The 19,758-nt window shown below is 48.4% G+C and overlaps 4 protein-coding genes across 4 annotated transcripts; 3 read left to right on the top strand and 1 right to left on the bottom strand.

Annotated features, from left to right (window-relative positions):
• Positions 1-578: 578 nt before the first annotated feature.
• LY89DRAFT_588434 (uncharacterized protein) lies at positions 579-6,584 on the bottom strand (the record flags this gene model as incomplete). The annotated part of the gene is made up of 4 exons (XM_018209481.1): positions 579-830; positions 882-1,872; positions 1,912-3,947; positions 4,005-6,584. The coding sequence occupies 4 exons, from the start codon at positions 6,582-6,584 to the stop codon at positions 579-581; spliced, it is 5,859 nt and encodes a 1,952-aa protein (XP_018069650.1).
• A 1,519-nt stretch (positions 6,585-8,103) lies between these two features.
• LY89DRAFT_108426 (uncharacterized protein) lies at positions 8,104-9,234 on the top strand. Its single transcript, XM_018205057.1, has one exon. The coding sequence runs from the start codon at positions 8,470-8,472 to the stop codon at positions 9,130-9,132; it is 663 nt and encodes a 220-aa protein (XP_018069649.1). The 5' UTR covers positions 8,104-8,469; the 3' UTR covers positions 9,133-9,234.
• Positions 9,235-10,021: 787 nt separating this feature from the next.
• On the top strand, positions 10,022-12,776 carry LY89DRAFT_735419 (endothelin-converting enzyme; the record flags this gene model as incomplete). The annotated part of the gene is made up of 6 exons (XM_018220010.1): positions 10,022-10,175; positions 10,279-10,550; positions 10,692-11,300; positions 11,346-11,627; positions 11,675-11,932; positions 11,982-12,776. The coding sequence occupies 6 exons, from the start codon at positions 10,022-10,024 to the stop codon at positions 12,774-12,776; spliced, it is 2,370 nt and encodes a 789-aa protein (XP_018069648.1).
• A 791-nt stretch (positions 12,777-13,567) lies between these two features.
• On the top strand, positions 13,568-15,759 carry LY89DRAFT_719871 (acyl-CoA synthetases/AMP-acid ligases II; the record flags this gene model as incomplete). Its single annotated transcript, XM_018218529.1, has 10 exons — positions 13,568-13,828; positions 13,878-13,930; positions 13,982-14,162; positions 14,219-14,459; positions 14,523-14,802; positions 14,888-14,931; positions 14,983-15,019; positions 15,076-15,162; positions 15,212-15,349; positions 15,405-15,759. 10 exons carry the CDS (start codon positions 13,568-13,570, stop codon positions 15,757-15,759), a joined length of 1,677 nt encoding a protein of 558 aa, XP_018069647.1.
• Positions 15,760-19,758: the final 3,999 nt, after the last annotated feature.

Here is a 19,758-nt window from a genome sequence, read left to right as displayed (position 1 = left end):
TTCACCTTGAACAGAATATCCTAACAAGGCAGAGACATCGAAATAGAACAATGTAGATGTGTTTTTCACCTTGGACTGAACGTCCCAAGAAAGCAAGGACATCGAAATTCCCACTTTCCCTCTCAAATCCTTCCCCTAACCGCGCATCTCAAATCATATCACATCACATCACAAGAAAATCTCAATGACTACTTATTACATCTTTCATTCGTGATCGCCTAATGTCTGGTCTGGTTCTTATGCTGTTCTCTCTGTCTGTCTTTCGTTCATCCATCCTCTCTCACTTCGTAAATTCTCCCTCCCCCACCTCCACCACCAGATCCAGCATCTCATGTCAAGAAAACGCCAGATCCGCTATGCAATACATCATATTATACAATCCCATCCCATTCATTCCATTCCATACCATTTCCCATCCATCCATCCCCAATGCAGAAACGCCCACCATGAAATGCCGCTTCGATTCGCTGATTCGCTCGCTCATTAACGCAACGCCATGCGAATATCGTATTATCAAAAGAAGAAAAGAAAAAAGAAACAAAAAAACAACGCCCATGCCATGCAACTTTCGTAAAACATCAAATCTTGCCCCCCTCAGGACCAGGAAGTGGATCCAGCAAATCACCCATAACGGTACTCAAGGCCTTAAAATCGACCGGCTTGGTGATGTAGTTCGAGAAGCCCGCCGCGACGCACTTGTCGAGGACGTCGGCCATGACGTTGGCGGAGAGGGCGATGATTGGCATGCGGGGGTGCGATTCCTTCTTTTCCCACTCGCGGATCTCGCGGCAGGCTTGGTAGCCGTCTTTGTTGGGCATGTGGAGATCACACTTCACAGATGTTAGTTTGAGGGAGACGGTGGGAGAGGAGAGAGGGATTACCAAGATAAGGGAATAGAAGGAATGGGATTGAGAGAAGACTTTATCGGTGCATTCGACACCGTCCAGTGCCAGATCAACGTTGATGCCGACCTTGCTGAGGAACTTGAGGAGGACCTTTTGGTTCGTGGCGTTGTCTTCGACTAGTAAGACTTTGTGGCCCTTGTTACCGAGACGCTTGCCGATGTCTAGGTAGTTTTGTCGTTGGTTTGCAACTTGTTGTTGAGCACTGAAGCGGTTGCGGTCTGTACTCAAATCACGCTCCTTCTCTGGGTCGAAAATGACGGCAAATCTCGAGGGCTTGACAGGCTTGTAGATGAATGTAACGCGATTGTCCTTGGCAAGTTGATCATAGTCATAGACTGTAGCGAGCTTCATCACCTCTTGACGTTGGACTGGGTCGGAGAGAACCACGATGGAAGTCTGTGGCAAGGAGATAGATGCAACGATCTGATCAATAAGAGCCACAATCTCCTCAGCGGAACCAAGGTTCAAGACAATATGTGTGAAGATCACAGGATCCTCACCACCAATCATCACTCTAGCTTCCTCAACACTGGCTAGCCCTGTAATTTGATGAGGAATGTCCTTTGGCAAGGTCATCTCGATATGCTGAGTAGTTGCTTCACGACTATGAGTCTGAGGGCAGATGAGTAGGATCGAGAACATTGGCGGACGGAAGTGCTTCGCATCAGTAGGAGTACCACTTTGAATCGAGGTCGAGCCACTAGTCGAGATTGTTTGTGGGGTAGGCGTCAGCCCTTGCAATGGAGGAGATCCAGGTGGTGGAGACAATCTGTCAGGAAGTGCTAATTTCATATTGGAAGGATCAACGGAGCTTGAGCGAGCTGCCTCACCAAAACGAGCCAGAGATCCTGCAATCGACGAGTTGGAAGATCTGGTAGCGTGAGAACGAGCCGAACGAAGAGAAGGTTCTGAACTGCCAGAAGACAAGACAGCTGGTGAGTCGGTAAGTACTGATTCTGTCTGAGGGCTCTCTTCGTGTGGCGAGGTGAGGATTCTTGAGCTTAACAACGAGGATCCTGCGATCTGCTTCAAAGGGCGTAGGCCAGCGTCGGATATTGATGATCTGACCGACGATTGAGCTGAAGGAACCTTGCTTAGGGCCGGTGTCAATGGTGGATCGGGATGGTCGTCAGTGGTAGGCAGACCAAACTTGGCAGTAAACGTGAAAGTGGAACCCTTTCCTGGAATCGCACTACCCTCCATCTTACCACCATGCAACTCAACAAATTGTCGGGAGATAACCAGTCCTAAGCCAGTGCCTCCGTGAGTTCGAGTACTGCTACCATCAATCTGACTGAATGGCTTGAATATCATCTCAGCTTCTTCTTGTGTGAAACCACGTCCAGTGTCGATGATAGAGAACTCCAACATGACTTCGTTCTCGCGAAGATCACCGTCGTCTGATTTCAAAATCGTGCATCGGCTAAAGACTTCACCAACCGTCGTGAACTTAATAGCATTGCCGATGACGTTCAACAAAACCTGACGGATGCGGAATCTGTCACCCTTGATCATCTCAGGTACATCGGGATCAACAACGTAGTTGACTTCCAGATGCTTGGTAATGGCAATAGTGGAAACCATCTCATTGACCTCTTCGACCAAGGAACGAGTATGAAACCAATCGTACGAAAGCTTCATCATACCTGCATCAGCCTTTGCCAAGTCCAAAATATCATTAATGATATTAAGGAGACCTTCAGCACTTGAGGCGATAGTATTGCAATAATCGGTTTGCTCGTCGTTGAGAGGCGTATCCTGGAGAAAACTGATCATGCCCGAAATACCGATGAGCGGTGTACGGATTTCGTGAGACATGTTACTCAAGAATTTGCTCTTGGACTCCATTGCCTCCTTTAGCTTCATCTCCAACAACTTATGATCATTGATGTCGGCGCATGCACCGAACCAGGAACCGTCTCCGCTACCAAGATTGATGTTGTCCACCTCGACACAGCGTACAAGATGCCAACGATATTCGCCACTCTTCGATCGGAGTCGCACCTCAGAACTATAAGAAACGCGGCCATTGCTATCCTTGTCCACCTTGATAACACCCGATCTAGTGAGCTCTGTCAAGTCGGCACTAGGAAACTCATAGACGGAGCCATCGCTAGAGCTATTAGTTCTTGATAACGATTGGTATCTGCCTCGGATGGTAGTTTCGGTGACAGGATCGGAGACACCTGACTTGTTTGACGACTTTCCGCCTGAAGATGTCTGTGACGGGTTACGGCTTGGCTCTGCGGGCTTCTTTGGGCCTGGTGCAGAAGGAGTCGGTGGTGAGTTGAAGGGAATGTGACATCTCGCCAGATCTTCAGGATGAACATAGTCCATGAAGCCAAGACCAAGAGCGTCGTCGAAAGGTTGGCCAGTATAAGAGAGCCATTGCTGGTTAGCAAAAGTAACGCCCTCATCTTCTGTTGCAGAAAAGATGATCTGAGGGATAAGATTCGCAAGCTGCTTGTGCTTTGCTTCCGATGCCTCGATTTCTTCTTGTCTAGCAGCCTTCACTTCGGCAATGTGTTGATCGTGAATGTCCATATGTGTGCCATACCATTGAACAATAACGCCTCTGCTGTCTCTCAATCCGACAGCACGGGTGTAGAACCACCGATAGGTTCCATCAAAGCGCTTCAGCCGAACTTGCATCGAAAATTGTTCTCCGGTGCGGATACAAGTGCTCCATGCCTTCAAGTAGTCGTCTTTCTCTTCGGGGTGGATAGTAGCCCATGGATCCTCGTGCAGGTCCTTAACGCTTTGACCACGATAGGTAAGGTAGCGGCTGTTAACCCACACGATTTCACCAGTTGGTGGCAGAGCAATGAAGATGTGCATTGGTAGCGAGTCAAGCATGATACTCTTCACTCGATCAGACGGTGGAGGCATGTAATCAGATGCAGGAGCAGACAGAGATGCAGAGCGAGAATGTGGCTTTGGTATGGCAGGTGTCTTGAGAGGAGTAGCTGTCGTAGGCAAAGATTGGAAGGTCGCACCAAAGTCAGCTCCATATGAGTGAAGTTGGGTGTGTGGTCGCTCTTGCTTGCTAATACCCTGTGCAGAAGCTGTTCGCATGGCAAGTCGTCGAGGAGATAAAACACCCTCTTGTTGCTGGCGGGAAGGACTGATTTCACGAGCTTCAGGGGTCTCTGGGTGGCTATCACGAGATTGACGTTGGGCGCGAGGTTCCTGCTTTGGCGTGCTAGTAGAAGAGCTAAGATCTTCAGGTTCTTGCTTCTCCTTTGAGGGGGTTTCGGCAAAGTCGCTGATAGATGTCTCTTGGTCCTGCCCTCCCTCTGTGGGTAAGGTCATCTTTTGTAATCTCGTGTCAGCAGGAGACGATTCCTTCGAAGAACGTCTGGCTCCTGCAATACTGCTTGCAGAACCAGTATCAACTTTACCAATTCCAGGTCTGGACCGACTACTGAAATAACTCTCTCCAGAGACATAACTTGGGCTACCGCCAGTAGAGCGCTTGTCCATACTCATGCCAACACTGCCTGGATCCCAACCTGGTGTAGCTCCGGGCGATCCTGCAGTGCTTCTGGAAACACCGGAGTAATCACTTGGGCTGGTAATGCTGCCTCCAGTTGAATGCTGAGGACCACCTTCGTCAGCTGGCGAGTAAGTTGTCTTTCCAAGATAAATCGACTCTTCGCTTGGTCTACCACCGGCGGCCACCGCACCAAATCCTGTAGTCTGAGGACGCTTTCGAGATAATCCAGCAATTTCTGTCTCTAGATTAGAGTAGTGACGGCAAAGCGAGAAGGATGTAGCTAAGTGCGCCGAGAGATGCTGAAGCGAATGTCTTAGACTAGAAGGATAAGGGATGACGGGGCTGAGTATCGAGAGGATTGCAATAGGGATCGGCTTCGTCTTTCGCTCGTCCTTCGGCTTGGTTTTGGGATCTTCAGCGTTCTTTCCTAGTCCTCCCTTCCCACGTGTAGTTCTAGACTCCATAGCAGCGGTATCCAGTCTAAATGATTGAACAGGTTTCGAAAGCAATGGATGAATGAGTGGAATATGCAGAACAGTCCATGATCTGTCGACGCCGATAGTCTCGGGTGGCGGCATGCCGGTATAGTCTTGAGAAGCTGTGCGAGGGTTGAACGACTCTTCGTCGACGGGTGCATTGGCAAAGAAGGGATTTTCAGAGGTCTCTGCTCTTACAGCTGGTGATGGAGCTGGTGATTGCGACCAAGGCGATGGAGGAGCTTGTTCATACTCTTCATATCTGGGCACTGCCGGTTGCGGACTATCATCAAGATCAAGCGATCGCCTCGACGAAGGCATGCTCTTGCCTTTGTCGCTAATTTGACTTCGTGCACGACGTGGTCTCGATTGTCCGAAGAATGACGATATACGTGAACTAACGTCTGGAGATTTATTTCTCTTCAACTTATCTTCAGGCGACTCCTTAGACTTCGACGATGTCTTGCTTCCACGGCTCTTCTCGTCTACCGAAGTTTCGACGTAGGGATAGTCTCGTGTCAAAGCAATAACTCTGCCACGATTTAGAACTCTCATAACACCTTTGTTATCAATGAGTGGCTCTGCTTCGTAATCCAGTGCTTGCAACACAGGGAAGACTTGGCCTCGCGTCTCTCTGCTCGCAGACTCTGGATTCTCCCAAGCAGACTGCTTTGCATCCTCGAACGCCATATGATCCTCCAGGCTTTGCAGGTTAAGTTCAGCATTCTGTAAAGTTGCAGTTCTTGGTGGCAGGTCTGGACGTGTCGAGAGGTAACTCTTTGCCCGTACAAGTGGGGTAGGACGTGTTGTTACAGGTAATCTGTTTGCTTCGGATACTAACGCGGGAGCTCGCTTGCTGTCCTCATATGCGGTGAAAGAATGTCTGCTCAGAAGACCAGGTCGGACCGCATGCAAAGGTGTCGACGTGCCAGAGTATTCGTCAGCTGGGTTCGTGTCCCCAGAGTTCGACGTCTCATTAGTGTCGACGCTGCTTGGTACGAAACTACTACCTCGTGGCAAGTAGGTCAGACTCAACTCATCTTCTTGCACCGCATTGAACGTGGCTTTTTGGCCCCACGGAACGTTTTCGACATCTGTCGCATCAGCAGGAACAGAAAGTGTGACGCGATCAGCTTGATACAATGTTCTCATAATCTCAACGACAGTGGTCCACCACGGTTCGAGTCCAGGTTCTGAAGCCAGCATCAGACTCAAATCATACAGATTGGGAGATTCAAAGTTAGGATCTTCTTGAGTTAAATATCCAGGAGGTTGAAATCTCATTGTTGACGCTGGAGTTACCGAGCCAGAGATGACATGGTCTTGTGGACCGCCATCGAACGTGCCGCCTGCATAGTTCGCAGGATTGACCGTTGGCGACAGTGCAGTGAAGGGTCGATGGCCGGTGAAGCTTTGCTGAGGAGTACGCATTGGTGGGAAAGGGTATGATGGTGTTCGAACAGCCATCGGACCAGGTGTCAGTCCTCCTCGGACAGTCTTCACCGATTCCGTAGATGCTGTTTCCAGGCCAGTTACTGGACTCGCAAAAGCCTCATCAAGTGACGGCGACGAAGTCTCCTCATGAATAGGTGATATACGAGTCTTTCCTCCTGCAATAGGCGTACCAGTACTCTCCCGTTCCCCCTTTTCTCCCAAGTGCTTAGCGAGGCGTTCGCGATGTTGATTCAGTTGGAGTTGAGCATTCATTGCAGCGCGCAACCGCTCTACTTCCTCGGCCGAAGTACTGCTGGGTACTACTCCTTTGCCCCGTCTTGTCTTGCTCTCGCGCTCTTCGCTGTCATCGTCGTCCTGGCTATCCATTGCTGGTACCTTGTCCCTCGATACCTCGGGCCGCGAGCCTTCAGGTGTCATTGTGTCATGAGTTCTTCTTGAATCGCTAGTACTTGTATCTGATTTGGCTGGTGGCTTCGAAGTAGATGGCGAGTCGGGCAATGAATCCTTGAGTTTGCCTTGAGACGATTCGGAGGACTTCATTCCATGCTTCGAAGACTTAGAGACTGATTGCTCACTACTTGAACGCCGTGAACCGCTGGGTCGTCGTGAGTGCTTGTCCAGAGGCGACTTTGGTTGCGGCATACCGTCGTCCCCCAAATACCCCTTCAGCGCCGGCGCAACAGCCTAAGGAGACTCCAGAGTGGTCAGTAGGTATGACCTCTCTCGGGATCGATGTAGTTTGAATTGTGTTTGCGCATAGAAGCTCGAGGTGTTTTGGTGTTGTTGTTGGATTGTCTCGGTGTGATCTAGCAGGTCGTTCCGGGATGACGTCGGTAGGAGGACAAGGGGACCGCGAATTATCTGCAGAGCACAACGCGACTGAGACTATTTGGTCAATATTACAGTAGAAGAAAAACGAGGTCCTTGCGATGTTGCTCACAACGGATAGATGCGCAGAGCAAGGAGTAACGGGAGGGAAAAGTTGAGTATATGTTTTTGGGGTCTAGTGGTCGATCGGTGAAAGCTGGTTGAAAGGCGACGAACCAAAGATCCAAGTCCAAGTGCAAGCAAGTCTCTTTTGGAGTATGCCAGTACCACTTTCTGTGGAGATGCGTGCCAGGAACACACTTTGAAAGCGCAAAAACCTTGCCCGAGAGCGTTAGGTACCCGTAAGGACACCCAGAGGCGAGCCAGAGACGTCTTGTGGTCCCCTTTTTCTTCTCTTAAATTCTATTATTGTATTCCTATGATGAGACCGTCTAAATCCGACTTGATTGGACGGAAGTGGTTTGTTTATTGGGGTCAGATGTGTTCGGTCGCATTCAGATTCAAGATATTTCACTGGAATCCTCTCAATACAGTGGTCCCCCATGCCCGCTGGCGGGTTGCAGTTAGAGTTGTCCATCTACGCCATTATCAGGCCATCCACTCCTGCATCCCTGCGGATGGCCCCCGGTCACGTCTACCAGATACAGAGTTTGTCTCGAGACCCCTAATTCCCGGCATTGAACGATATCTATCACCACCGACATAGCACTGACTCTTGCTTCGATAGGACTTCTAGAAGACCTCCCAAGACAATTCGGGTTGAGCGAGAAATGCGATGATGATATACAAGTGCACGAGATCCTCCAGGAACGCCGCAGGCTGAGACACAGGTTTAAGATGTGGTCATATTGGGGAAGCTGGGAGCTGAGGAGAGACAGCGAATTTAAGATCTGGCCGGGACGTACAGCGAATATCACCACAGGCCTGGATCGAGAGCGAGGAGCCGGGACCTCGAAAGGAAGGCGCCGCAGATGCTCAATCTCCCCACGTTGGTGTTGGAGGTAAGGATCGACAGCTACAAGGAAATAAATGTTCAGGGTCTGGACTCACTCGAGTAGAAGTGTCAACGGATCATCGTCGTAGTCGTCTCTCTATGGTCGACTAACACGGTCAACACTCACCTCACGGCTCAGATCTCGCTCGAGTACAAATTGGTCCCGAATTTCACAATGGCATCCGAATGAGGACAACAACACAGCCTGTGGTGGCCTTCTTCTGCTTCTCCTGAGTTCTGACATCTTGAGACATTGATTGGAGGCAGGTAATCTACAATTCGAATCCCTGTTGACGACGTCAGTGGCGCCCCTCAATGACGCTCTGGCAAGCGGACTGGTTTCACTTCCATCCAATGGAAGTGCCACTATTCGGCCCCATCGTCAGCCTTCGACCTGTCAACCCTGAACCCGCAACGCCTCGCACGTCTCCTTATACAATCACGTGTTACACAATTCGACAGGGGAACGAGGATCAGGCTGTTATTGTCTGTACGACCGTCAGCATGAGTTTTGCTCCTTGGACATGCAGTACGGGCCGGGCAAGTAATAGCGGTGCCGTTCCCGATGGCTGGGATCCCGAGGACACATCCATGGCGAGGATAGCGTACAGTGACATACTCTTTTTGAGATGTGATAACTTTACGGACTCGTGCTTCTTCGTTGGAAGAAAACTGACGATTCCATGGCAGCCGGCAGACACGACAAACAGCGGCGCTGTCGGTTCGACGATAATTAACAAGGCGGTCATATCCATCCGGGCTCCACAAGGCTCCGTAAAGGCTATTTGGAGAGTCAGGAGACCCTTACTTTTAGGGGTCCTTGTTCGGCAGCCGATGAAGATAAACTGTAGGTATCCGGATAACAAGGTCACAACCTTGAGGAAAGTCACGCGAAAGACTTCCTGGTCTCTGTCATCTCGTATCGTCCCCGAGCTCCACCCCGCGATATCCATAATCCCTACATGTATAAATTTGTAGAGGAAGTCAGCCTCATAAAGGCTGCAGTGTCCGAGAGCTCCACGTTCCAGGAACATCGTTGGTGAAAGTCGGCAGGTCGAGCGGAGTACTCCACTCCTCCTGTAAGGTCCGGCAAAGACAAAATAACCAAGATTCAAGCAAGAAATCAAGATAAACTTGCGCAAACGGGCCCACGATAATTTTACTGTTCAATCTAGAATAATCTCAGGTAGGTGAGATGTCTTGGTCCATCACTACACTCGCAATCTTTCGCCCTGTCTGGGCTCCATATTTGTCTGAAGAAGGAAACCCGGACTCATGGCTCTCGAAGAGGAAGGACTGGAGATGGGGTGATAGGATGGGTGAAAAGGAGGGGAGAAATCCGGACATAGAATAATGGAACAATAGAAAGTTAATCTACACGTGTCGAGTATGGCTCAAACATTGCAAGTCGCAAACATGATGTTCTCCATCCAACAGAACTGGACTGGCGAATGAAGGTGCATTATTGAACCAGACGTGTATTTTGGAGTATTTTGGTATTTCGAGGGGCTGGTACCTGAGAGAAGAGCCCACGCTACTCGTACAGTAGCTTCCCTTCCCCGCGCCCGCCACTCAAAAAGGAAAGAAGCTTCAGCTCCGCTCTTGAATTAGGCGCTCTGGCCATAACGCATGACAGCATTTACTCTACAACTCATCAACTCATCGACAACACTTGCTCACTCTTTTGTTTTCTGGCTACAATTTTGGCAGACTGGCTTCAGCAGAAGGTAAGAAGAGAACTCATCGGCCACGGTCGGGGTCCAGGCGTCGCTCAAGCTCCAAGACTCGACGTCAGAAGCCGAACTTCGGTCATTTTGTGATACCTGGAGCGGGTTTACTCCAACTACTGGCAGTGTGCCTTTACGATATGGGGGAACCGGGCTCCAGTAATCAGAGGGAGACTGAATCGGAGCGGACACCACTTCTGCCAGACTCAGAGAGACAGCCGAATAAGAGTTCCAAGGCTCCTCTGAAGAAGGTCGCTCGATGGACTGCCCGGAATGCTGTCATCATCTGCATGAGTCTTTTAATACTAGCAACGATCGTTGTCATCTGCGTCTTTTTTGGAGGCAAGTCAAGATCTCCTTTCATTAATACCTCGTTATAACTACTAACACTTCATAGTATATAACAAGAAAAAACACAGCCACAAAGCTAGTGTATGCCTCACACCTGCATGCGTTCATGCTTCCTCCGAAATCCTCTATAACCTCGACACCGACTACAAGAACATTGATCCATGTACGGACTTTGAGCAGATGGTTTGTGGTGGATGGGACGACCGCCATGATCTGCGACCGGATCAAGGTGATGCTTTCACAGGAACAATTATGAGCGAGAACTCGGCGATGTTACTTAGGCATATCTTGGAAGCACCGTACCCGAATGACTCGAAGGTTAGTTCACCATGCTATTGTTTAGAGCTAAAAAAAAAAATACATTGTTGAGCGAAGGGATCCTGAATTTCGCGCATTACATTGTCGGATGGACTTGCAGCTTTAGCATTGGGACAATCAATACTAATTATTGGCATCTAGCACTCGAGCTTCTCTCCCGCACAACTCGTTAAATCCCTTTCTTCCGTCGACGAACAAAATTTCGACAAATTGAAGTCTGCATACGATGCTTGCATGGATGAGGATACAATCAAGACGGCCGGTATCAAGCCTCTTATGGAACTACTTCATGAAGTTGCCGATCTGTTTCCCGTCATGGAGTCCGCTTTCAACAGGAGAACACCTCTGGTTGCGACCGACAGTAAGAGCATCGCAGAGACAATTCTTTACCTCTCCAAGCAAGGCGTCTCAGCCCTCGTGTCAGCGGGTGCTGGAGCCGACGACAAAGATCCCGACACCGTGGTTGTACAGGTATCACCTCCTTACAGAATTGGTCTTCCGGCAAAGGACTATTACAATAATGCGGCCGTGGTCAAGAAGTATGAAGATACTCTGGCCAAGATTATTGCAAACTTACACCCCGACCACAAGCACGAGAATGCTACCCTCCATGCTGAATGGATGAAGGTAAAAGGTCATGGAAAAGTTGCTGCCAGGGGCGATGGCAAAAATTACGCTCACGATGTTGTTGAGTTCGAGAAGCTGCTAGCTGCGGCTTCTCCCGATGCAGAAGACAGTAATGACGTTACAGTGAGTATAATTGCAGACTTGGTCAAGTGGTGCTGACAACAACAGAAATATTACAATCCTATGTCCTTGAAAGAAGCAGATTCTCTTACTCCCCAAATCCATTTGGCGACCATCATCAATGGCCTTACACCATCGAATTACAAAACCGATCGTCTTATCATTGCCTCTCCCAGCTATATGGCAAATGTATCAGATATTATATCAAGCACTTCGAAAGAGGTCCTTCAAACGTACTTTATGTGGAAGGTCATTCAGGCATACGCTTCCAAGGTTGAAGCAGACGAGCTCAAGCCATACACTCAATTTACAAATGAACTTCAAGGCAAAGTAGGTCATGAGCATCTATCTATTGAGATGAAGGCTGATTTGGATAGGACCCTGACTCTGCCCCTGAGCGGTGGCGAACATGTGTTAATCACGTAGATGATGGACTTGGCTGGATCTTGAGTCGATTCTTCGTTGAGAAAGCTTTTTCAGAAAAGGCAAAAGACTTTGGTGACCAGATCGTGTCTGACATCAAGGAGATGTTTATCGGCAAGCTGCAGAAGACGACCTGGATGGACAAAAGTGTTATCGCGTTGGCTATCGAGAAAGTGCACAAGATTGTGCAGAAGATTGGCTATCCAACCAAGGTTAGTGATCGTCTTGCTCGTTAATTACGATATCTACTGACACTAACAGAGCCCAAACATTATGGATCCGCCTAGCCTACAAACTTATTATCAATCCGTCAACATCACGCCTACTACATTCTTCCAAAATACTCTTAATATGAATCGCTTCGGCGTGGTGGAAGAATGGTCAACCCTTGGAAAACCGGTCGATCGAGACTCTTGGGGGATGACAGTCCCAACGGTTAACGCTTACTACAATCCACCAGGCAACGAAATCGTTTTCCCAGCCGGAATCATGCAATTTCCTGTGTTCGACGTCAATGTGCCGCAATATTTGAGCTACGGTGCCTTTGGTTCAGTGTCAGGTCACGAGCTTTCCCATGCCTTCGATTCAACAGGACGTCACTACGATCAAAATGGGAACTATACTGATTGGTGGACGAACAGCACCGTCGAAGGCTTCAAGGAACGTGCCGAATGCTTCGTGGATCAATATGCTGAGTATACTGTACCTGGACCTGACGACAAACCATTACATGTCAACGGGAAGCTCACTCTTGGCGAGAATATTGCTGATGCAGGAGGAGTAACAGCAGCTTTTGCGGCATGGCAGAAACGCCGAGCTGAGACGCCAAACGAAGATCTGCCGGGTCTCGACTATTTCACCCAAGAACAACTATTCTTTGTCAGCTATGCTAACTGGTGGTGTGGAAAGAGCAGAAAGGAGACAGCGATCAATAGAATATATACAGATCCGCATGCGCCAAAATGGGCGAGAATTCTGGGGACGATGGCAAATTCGAGAGATTTCAAGGAGAGCTTTAAGTGCGCAAAGAAAGACCCCATTTGCGAACTCTGGTAGGCAACATCATTACTTGGGGGAAGGTTTTCTGTTCATTTTGGAACGGCGTTTAGCGCTCGGTGGTAGGTTATATGCATTGTGGCGGACAATTTGCGATGGAATATTGATGCATGTATGATACTCACCAATAGCCAAGAACTCGACAAGTATTTCTGTGGTACTGGCCCACCACAATCTACTACTTTTGGGAGATTCCACCCAAGTTGAACACGAATTGCACTTCAAGTGGCTTTCTGCGCGGAGTGATTATTGCAATCTGTTGGTTCCAGCATCAGCTGGCGCTGACTATAGCGTTGTATTGGATGACTGAATGTTGGTGGCTTGACATTGCATTACCATTTGCACTTCGCTATCGGTATTGAACCGTATCGTTCGCCACTCCATTGCTTTTCGCATAGGTAGTCCTATTATATCTTCGGATCTGTGCCGTATTGTATTTTGGATGTGTTTATCAAGCATTACTCATACACATCTATATTCATGACTTTCTGCAGGTTTGTGGTTTCTTTATTCGAGTTTCGTATTGCCTTGCGAATTCGCTGTTGTTCACGTTTTGATTTGTGCATCGTACGATAAATCTCAGTGAATAGCTTGCATCTGGCCATGACTATAGCTCATACTCCCAAACACACCCCACCGTCTCCTAAGCCCTGACACCCAACAATCCCCACTTTGTTTATGGAATCAAGTCCATAAGCTTATTCTGCTTTATGGTTCTTTCTTTAGGCTCCGTATTGCCCGGCGAACTATTCTTTGCCCTTTTGTCACTTCACAACGAATTATCTAAAAAGATGAAAATCTATACCTCACCGTACCCGGCACCCACCCTCCCAACACACCTCACCCTGCCCCAATTCCTAGCAATAGATAATCCCGATTCTGTCCCCGATGATAAAGTGATCCTAGAAGATGACTGGACCGGAAACAGCCTCACGTATGGAGGGTTGAGGGATAGGGCGAGCGAACATGCGTGGACTTGGCGGACTTGGGCCTTCGAGGGAGGGTTTGAACTCGATGACGGCGTTACAGTTGGGATCGCGGGTGTGAACTCGGTAGGAAAATCAATTGCGAGGCAGAGAGGATGTTGAGATGTATTGTTAGGTTCATCTTGTGAGCGCTATCTATAGTGTTCTTTGGGCTGGTGGTGTCGTTTCGTGAGTCTCGCTCCCCTCTCGCTGCTAGATATGAGAATTAACGAGAGACAGGTTGATGAGTCCACAAAGCACAATCGCGGATTTCAAACACGCCCTCGGGATTGTGAAGCCTAGATATATGATCGTGGACGCCAATATAGTCGGGAAAGTGGCTGCAGCGCTAGGAGATGCGACTACGGATATCATCGTCCTAGGAGAAAGTCCCGTTGGTCACAATTCGTCGCTTGCTCATGTACGTCTACTTCCCCTTATTCCTTCCTCTAAATTCTGTTTACTTATACTATCCAGTACCCCAAACACTTCTCCACCACCTCTCGTCTCGAACCTCAACCGTTACCGAAGGGCAAGACGGCAAAGGATGTAACGGCCATAATACCATTCAGCTCAGGAACGTCCGGTCTCCCGAAAGCGGTGCAGCTGTCGCATTATGCGCTTATTGCTATTTTGAAATGCTCGCGGGCGTCGGATCCAGAGATGTGTGGGAGGGAGGATAGGAGTGTGTTTTTTGCGCCGTTGGGGCATATTTATGGTATTCCCCTCCTATCATATCCCCCTCTCTTACCTCATTATTTTGGACTGATAAGGAAAATAGGGTTTAATACAGTTCTGACAAGTGTGTGGAGAGGAGCGTATTTCATACTCATGCGAGCTTTTGACCTAGAGCGGTTTTTGAGACTGAGTGAGGAGAAGAAGGTTACTATTTTGGGAATCGTGCCGGTGATTGCGAATTTGATGGCGAGGAGGGGTGTCTTGGATAGATATGACTTGGGGGGTGTGAGGGTCGTGCTTTGTGCGGCGGCTGTGTTGGAGGATGAGGTTGTGAGGAGGTTGAGGGAGAGGTTGGGGGGTGCGCCGATTGTGCAAGGGTACGGGTAGGTAAAGTCTCGTTTTGTCTGGATTCGAGAGAGGATAGGGAAGCGGTATATATACAAGAAAATTGCTGATTAGACACGATAGGATGACAGAGGGACTTGTTTCTGTGCAGAGGAGGAGCGAAGCAGGTGAGCTGCAATCCCCTTTTCTCGGAAATATACGGCGCTGATACTTAATAGGAAAGGTTGGATCCGTAGGCAGGTTATTTGCTGGAGTGTAAGTTTCAAGTCCTGCTGTTGGTGTCATAAATATGCTAATAAAAATTTATACAGAGAAGCACGAATCGTGGACGACAACATGAACGACGTCCCACCCGGCCAAGCAGGAGAACTACTCGTCAAAGGGCCACTAGTTTTCAAGTACCTCTTTCATGTCCCCTTCTACCAGCTGGTCTTAACACCATTATAGCGGCTATATCAACAATCCTACTGCCACAAACGACGCGTTCCACAACGGTTGGCTCAAAACAGGCGATGTGGTTCGAATCGACAACGAAGGTTTCCTCTACATCTTTGACCGCAAAAAAGAAATCATCAAATATCAAGGGTCAGTCATCCTCCTTCTCCCCTCCCCACTTACACCAAACTAACAGACCTCCCAGCTTCCAAGTCTCCCCCACGGAACTAGAAGCCATCCTCTCAACCCACCCTTTCGTTCTCGATGCCGCTGTGTGCGCGAAATGGGATAAAGGCCAAGGAACAGAAGTCCCGCTAGCTTATATCGTGCTCTCGCAGAAGGGGAAGGAGATGGGGATAGAGAAAGCGTGTGAGGAGGTGAGGGCGTGGTTTGATGGCAGGATCGCGGGGTATAAGAGGCTGAGAGGAGGGGTGGAGAGTATTGATGTGGTGCCGAGGACGGCTTTGGGGAAGGTTATGAGGTGGGGGTTGCCGGCTAGGGTGGAGATGGTCAGGGAGAGGGAGAGGGAGAGGAAGGTGGTGGGGAGGGCGAGGCTTTGAGGGTGGAGAATGGGAGAATGTAGTATAATCTGAGTATTCCCATAGAAGAGAGAGGTTTTGATTCACAAACATAGCAAGTCGCAAGCTTGGTCTCCTGATTGAGATTGTGAGACTGCCAACTCATCTGCCAGCAAAGAATTTATGCTACACACAAATGGCTGGACGTTTGGTAGAGTTTTTGCCGTGGAGCGTTCCAACCGACGATTGCGACGTGCAACGAAAGATTTCCTAGGAGTCTAATTGGTCGAACTAGGCATTTAGCTCATCACAAAGAACGTTTCTGAGATCAACTTTCCACTCTCGACTCTATTTCTTGCTATTTACCTTGGAAACAAGAGATAGCTCGTAGGTAATACACTGAACGATATACTTGGAGCATGATTGGGATAGACAATAAATTCGTTGCGGTAGAAAGAATTTGAGGGTTGACATCAGGAGTCGACTCCTCCCGTGGAGCAGAGGGGGAAGTCTCGTAGACGTGCAACGAAATATTTTCTTGGGACCTCATTGGCCGCACAAAGGGCTCAGCACAACACTATAGCCAACGACGGGAATCGATTTTCGACTCTCTATCTTACTTTGGAAGAAAGAGACAGCTTATAAATAGCGTAGTAAGTAATGTACTTTAGGATTAATTTGATTAAAATCTATTGACTCTGTGCGTGTTTCTGGGCCTGGTTTGTAAATTGTTCAGTTGTTGCTGATAGCTCTGGACAACACAACTATTCTGAATAGATGTGCATATTGCCTCGAGAACACGAGCTGGGCATTGATTCCCCTTTCCTTTTCAAGATCCTAGGTATGTGCTTCGACTTCTTCTTGGGTCAATTCGTATCGGTTGTATTGGAGACTGCTGAAAATTGCGAGATTGACAGGCGTGGAGGAGTATGCTTGAAGGATTGTTTTGCAGGTGATGCTAAGGCTTTAAAAAGTTGGCGTCGTGAGTTGCACTGCTTTCGTGGGAAGGCTACATTTTAAAAGAGTTGGCCTTGTGATTGATATTGGTTTCAAGATTGACCAGCTAAATGGCTCTGCATACGGGGGCTGATAACCTACCATTTGCAAGTTCGGGAGCAGAGGTCGAGGTAGTTGGAATCGACCCCGTCCAAGAATGGACTTCGCCTCGGACCAGAGCTTGTACGATGCGTAAGTCTTGATGAAGACCTGTTCCACCCCGGTCTCATCTTCCTCCTTTCCAGCTTATCTTCATGACTTCGAAATTTCAACCGCAACATCCAGGCTTCCAGAAACACATTTCAACACCATCACCTTCTGGCTTCTCTTGACTACCATTTCCCACTAGCAAGCAGGTTGTCGTTCTTCTGGGCGCGCCAGAGCTTCAGAGAAAGCACCTGTTTCAGTCATGAAGTCACGGCCTTCGATCCAAGCCATCACTTGAGAGTCGATCCCCTGCAGTTTTTGCACTCGAAACTGTAATTTCATGGTAGGAGATCGTCCATGCGAGGGTGACTGCGTTGGAAGGTAGAAGGAGATGTATTGGGCTTGGAGAGTAAGCAGATTTCTTGTTGTCCCTCGTGAGTCTTCCTTATCCTGCTATTGATCATACTGACGGTTGTACAACAGTGACGAGCTGGTTCGACCAACGAATACACACTCCCTATATCCTTGAGAGCAACAATAAACTACATTCAGGAAGTTACCCTCGTGGCGTCCTTTCCAAGGAGCGGAAGGGGTGGAAATCAAGTCTACGATTGTGGCTTCACTCTGCGTTTGGATGGGATTTTTGAATTCAATGGATCTTGGGTACTACGCGGGTGCTACAACGAATGGTTTTTCGAGCATAGTCACGAGTGCGAGGTTGACGGCTCAGGCGGGAGCTGGGGATATTGAAGATTAAGTTGGACTGGATCGCTCTTGTTGCGGCTTTGACTGTTTCCATACAGAGTAGATAGAGGAAAGGCACGGGAATAGAGGATGGAGAGCACATATCTGGGCAGGGTAGAGAGCGGAGGCATGATTTGGAGTTGACGGAGACGCAAACGCATGTATAAACAGAGAACATCCGTAGCAGGAGCGCCACGAATGGCTGCAGATAATTCAAGGCAGGGGCTTTCGGAGAACAGCATTATATTGTAGATCTATGAAAGGCTATTAGGGCTACATATAAATTAGTAAACAGAGCTCGAGGATGGCGGAGAGCCATATTGGCGCAGCTAACCTACTGCCCTTCTCAGTTAGCTCCTTGGGAAACGTTTCGTTGCACATTTACGAGAGCGGGTCTAGGTACGGCCAATCAACTCGCAGGACAATATTTCGTTGCACGTCTACAGGGAGCTCTGGTGGGAATACGGCAAAAAAAAGACATCGGGAGGTCCACTATCAAATGTTAACCTTTAAAAGTCTCTACTATACAAGCACTCCATAGTCTACATAGATAAGCTCGTTGAATTCTGTAGAATCTGTTTGATTCTTCTGTAGAAAGCAGAAAAAGATAAGAGGGTCGAGTCGACACTCGATTCTCAGATGTTGGGTCCTGCATTGAGCACTTACGGCCAATCACCTCGCAGAACAAATCTTTCGTTGCACGTCGCAACCTGCTTCTAGCTCCACAGCCAAAAAAAAAGACGTCGACCACCGTGGATGTTGACTATGTAAATGTTAACTCACTAAAAACCTAACACTGCCATAATGCCATATGTATTTGATCTCAAATCATGCCATTCATGCACCGTATACAAGCTGTTCAATAGATTACAAAAATAAAAATAGAGTCGTCAAAGCTAGCTCTCGCTCTCATCGAGATAAGTCCACTGTGCTGCTGATCAAGTCCCAGAGGAAGCTTTCGTTGCATATTAGGAGTCTTTTATAGGAGGAGAAGAGGGTGAGAGAGTAGTAGAGGATAGATAGGATAATGAAAAGGAGGATTCAACCTCTAACTACCAAGTCTGAGCCCTCGAAATATCTTTGCCACCACAATCAATACCCAATATAGCTTATCAAATTTGAAAGACACCTTGAATTGCGTTACTGTGAGCCGCCTCATGCTTATACGGCAATTGGCAAGAGACAAGGTCGAGAGTCGAGAGATTCGACCCTCGAAGACGTCCTTAGCCTCGAACCAAGTTGCCAGTTCCGCGCCGGCCAATCAGGACCCAGACGAACCTTTTTGTTGCACGTCGCAACACTCTCTTGGATCCACGGCAAAAATTCGACCGTCGGGGAAAGCAAATTGCCCAATATCAACTCTCCAGAATCTCTGGTGCCCCATCTGGCATGCTGGAGCGATTTCTGACTGTGGAATAGCTTATGCTAGGAGCTCAACATGAATGAGATGTTGACTCAAGATCTGAATTATATGTGTATCATCGCATCTTCAGCAATGTCAGATCAAGAACCAACACCTTGCGACTTCGAATCTCCTCGTTCGTCCTCTTCATCAGACGAAGTTTCAGATGGGCATCAATATTGGCAACGCGTTGTCTACTCTCTAACTCAACTCATGTTCCTTCGTTGCTCAGCTTCGCACTGTTGACATTTCTCTTCTCAGGCTGCATAGTCTTGAGGTATTCAATCCTTGTCGTCGGGTAAAGTCTCTCTGACTGTCTCCATAGTGCTGATCATGTTCGGCAGTCATTAGAACATTCTTCAGAGTCATAATGCTACCTTTGCACACAGACTCTCTCATCCGAGTCAAGGAGAGACGATGAAAGCTCCAGAGAGATGGGATGAAAATTTGACATGGTCACGTGAACCATATTTCCTTTTGAGCAAATCTCTCCTTAAAACTTCAATCACTTTACGCACTCTCCCAAAGATTTTCACTTCAATCCAGTCGAGTTCGCTGTACCTCAAATCTGTATTCAGCATAATGTACCAAGCGGCATTGCCCCCGCGTCTGCAATCTACTCTCGGCTTTCCGTCCGCGCTCGAGCAATTAGGGGGGAGCTGATTGCCTCGCTTAGAGATCTCCCGCGGGGTGAAGTATAGAGTGGGTCAATCCGTCATGGAACGTACGTGGGGCTTTTTTTCTGCCATTTA

This window comes from Mollisia scopiformis, assembly GCF_001500285.1.
Source record: "Mollisia scopiformis unplaced genomic scaffold LY89scaffold_15, whole genome shotgun sequence".
NCBI lineage: Eukaryota > Fungi > Ascomycota > Leotiomycetes > Helotiales > Mollisiaceae > Mollisia > Mollisia scopiformis.
Note: the sequence above shows the minus strand (reverse complement) of the source record. Positions and strands in the feature narration are given on the sequence as shown.

Excerpts from the sequence above, each read along its gene's own strand:
- LY89DRAFT_108426 (XM_018205057.1), top strand. The coding sequence starts at position 8,470 with ATGACGCTCTGGCAAGCGGACTGGTTTCACTTCCATCCAATGGAAGTG.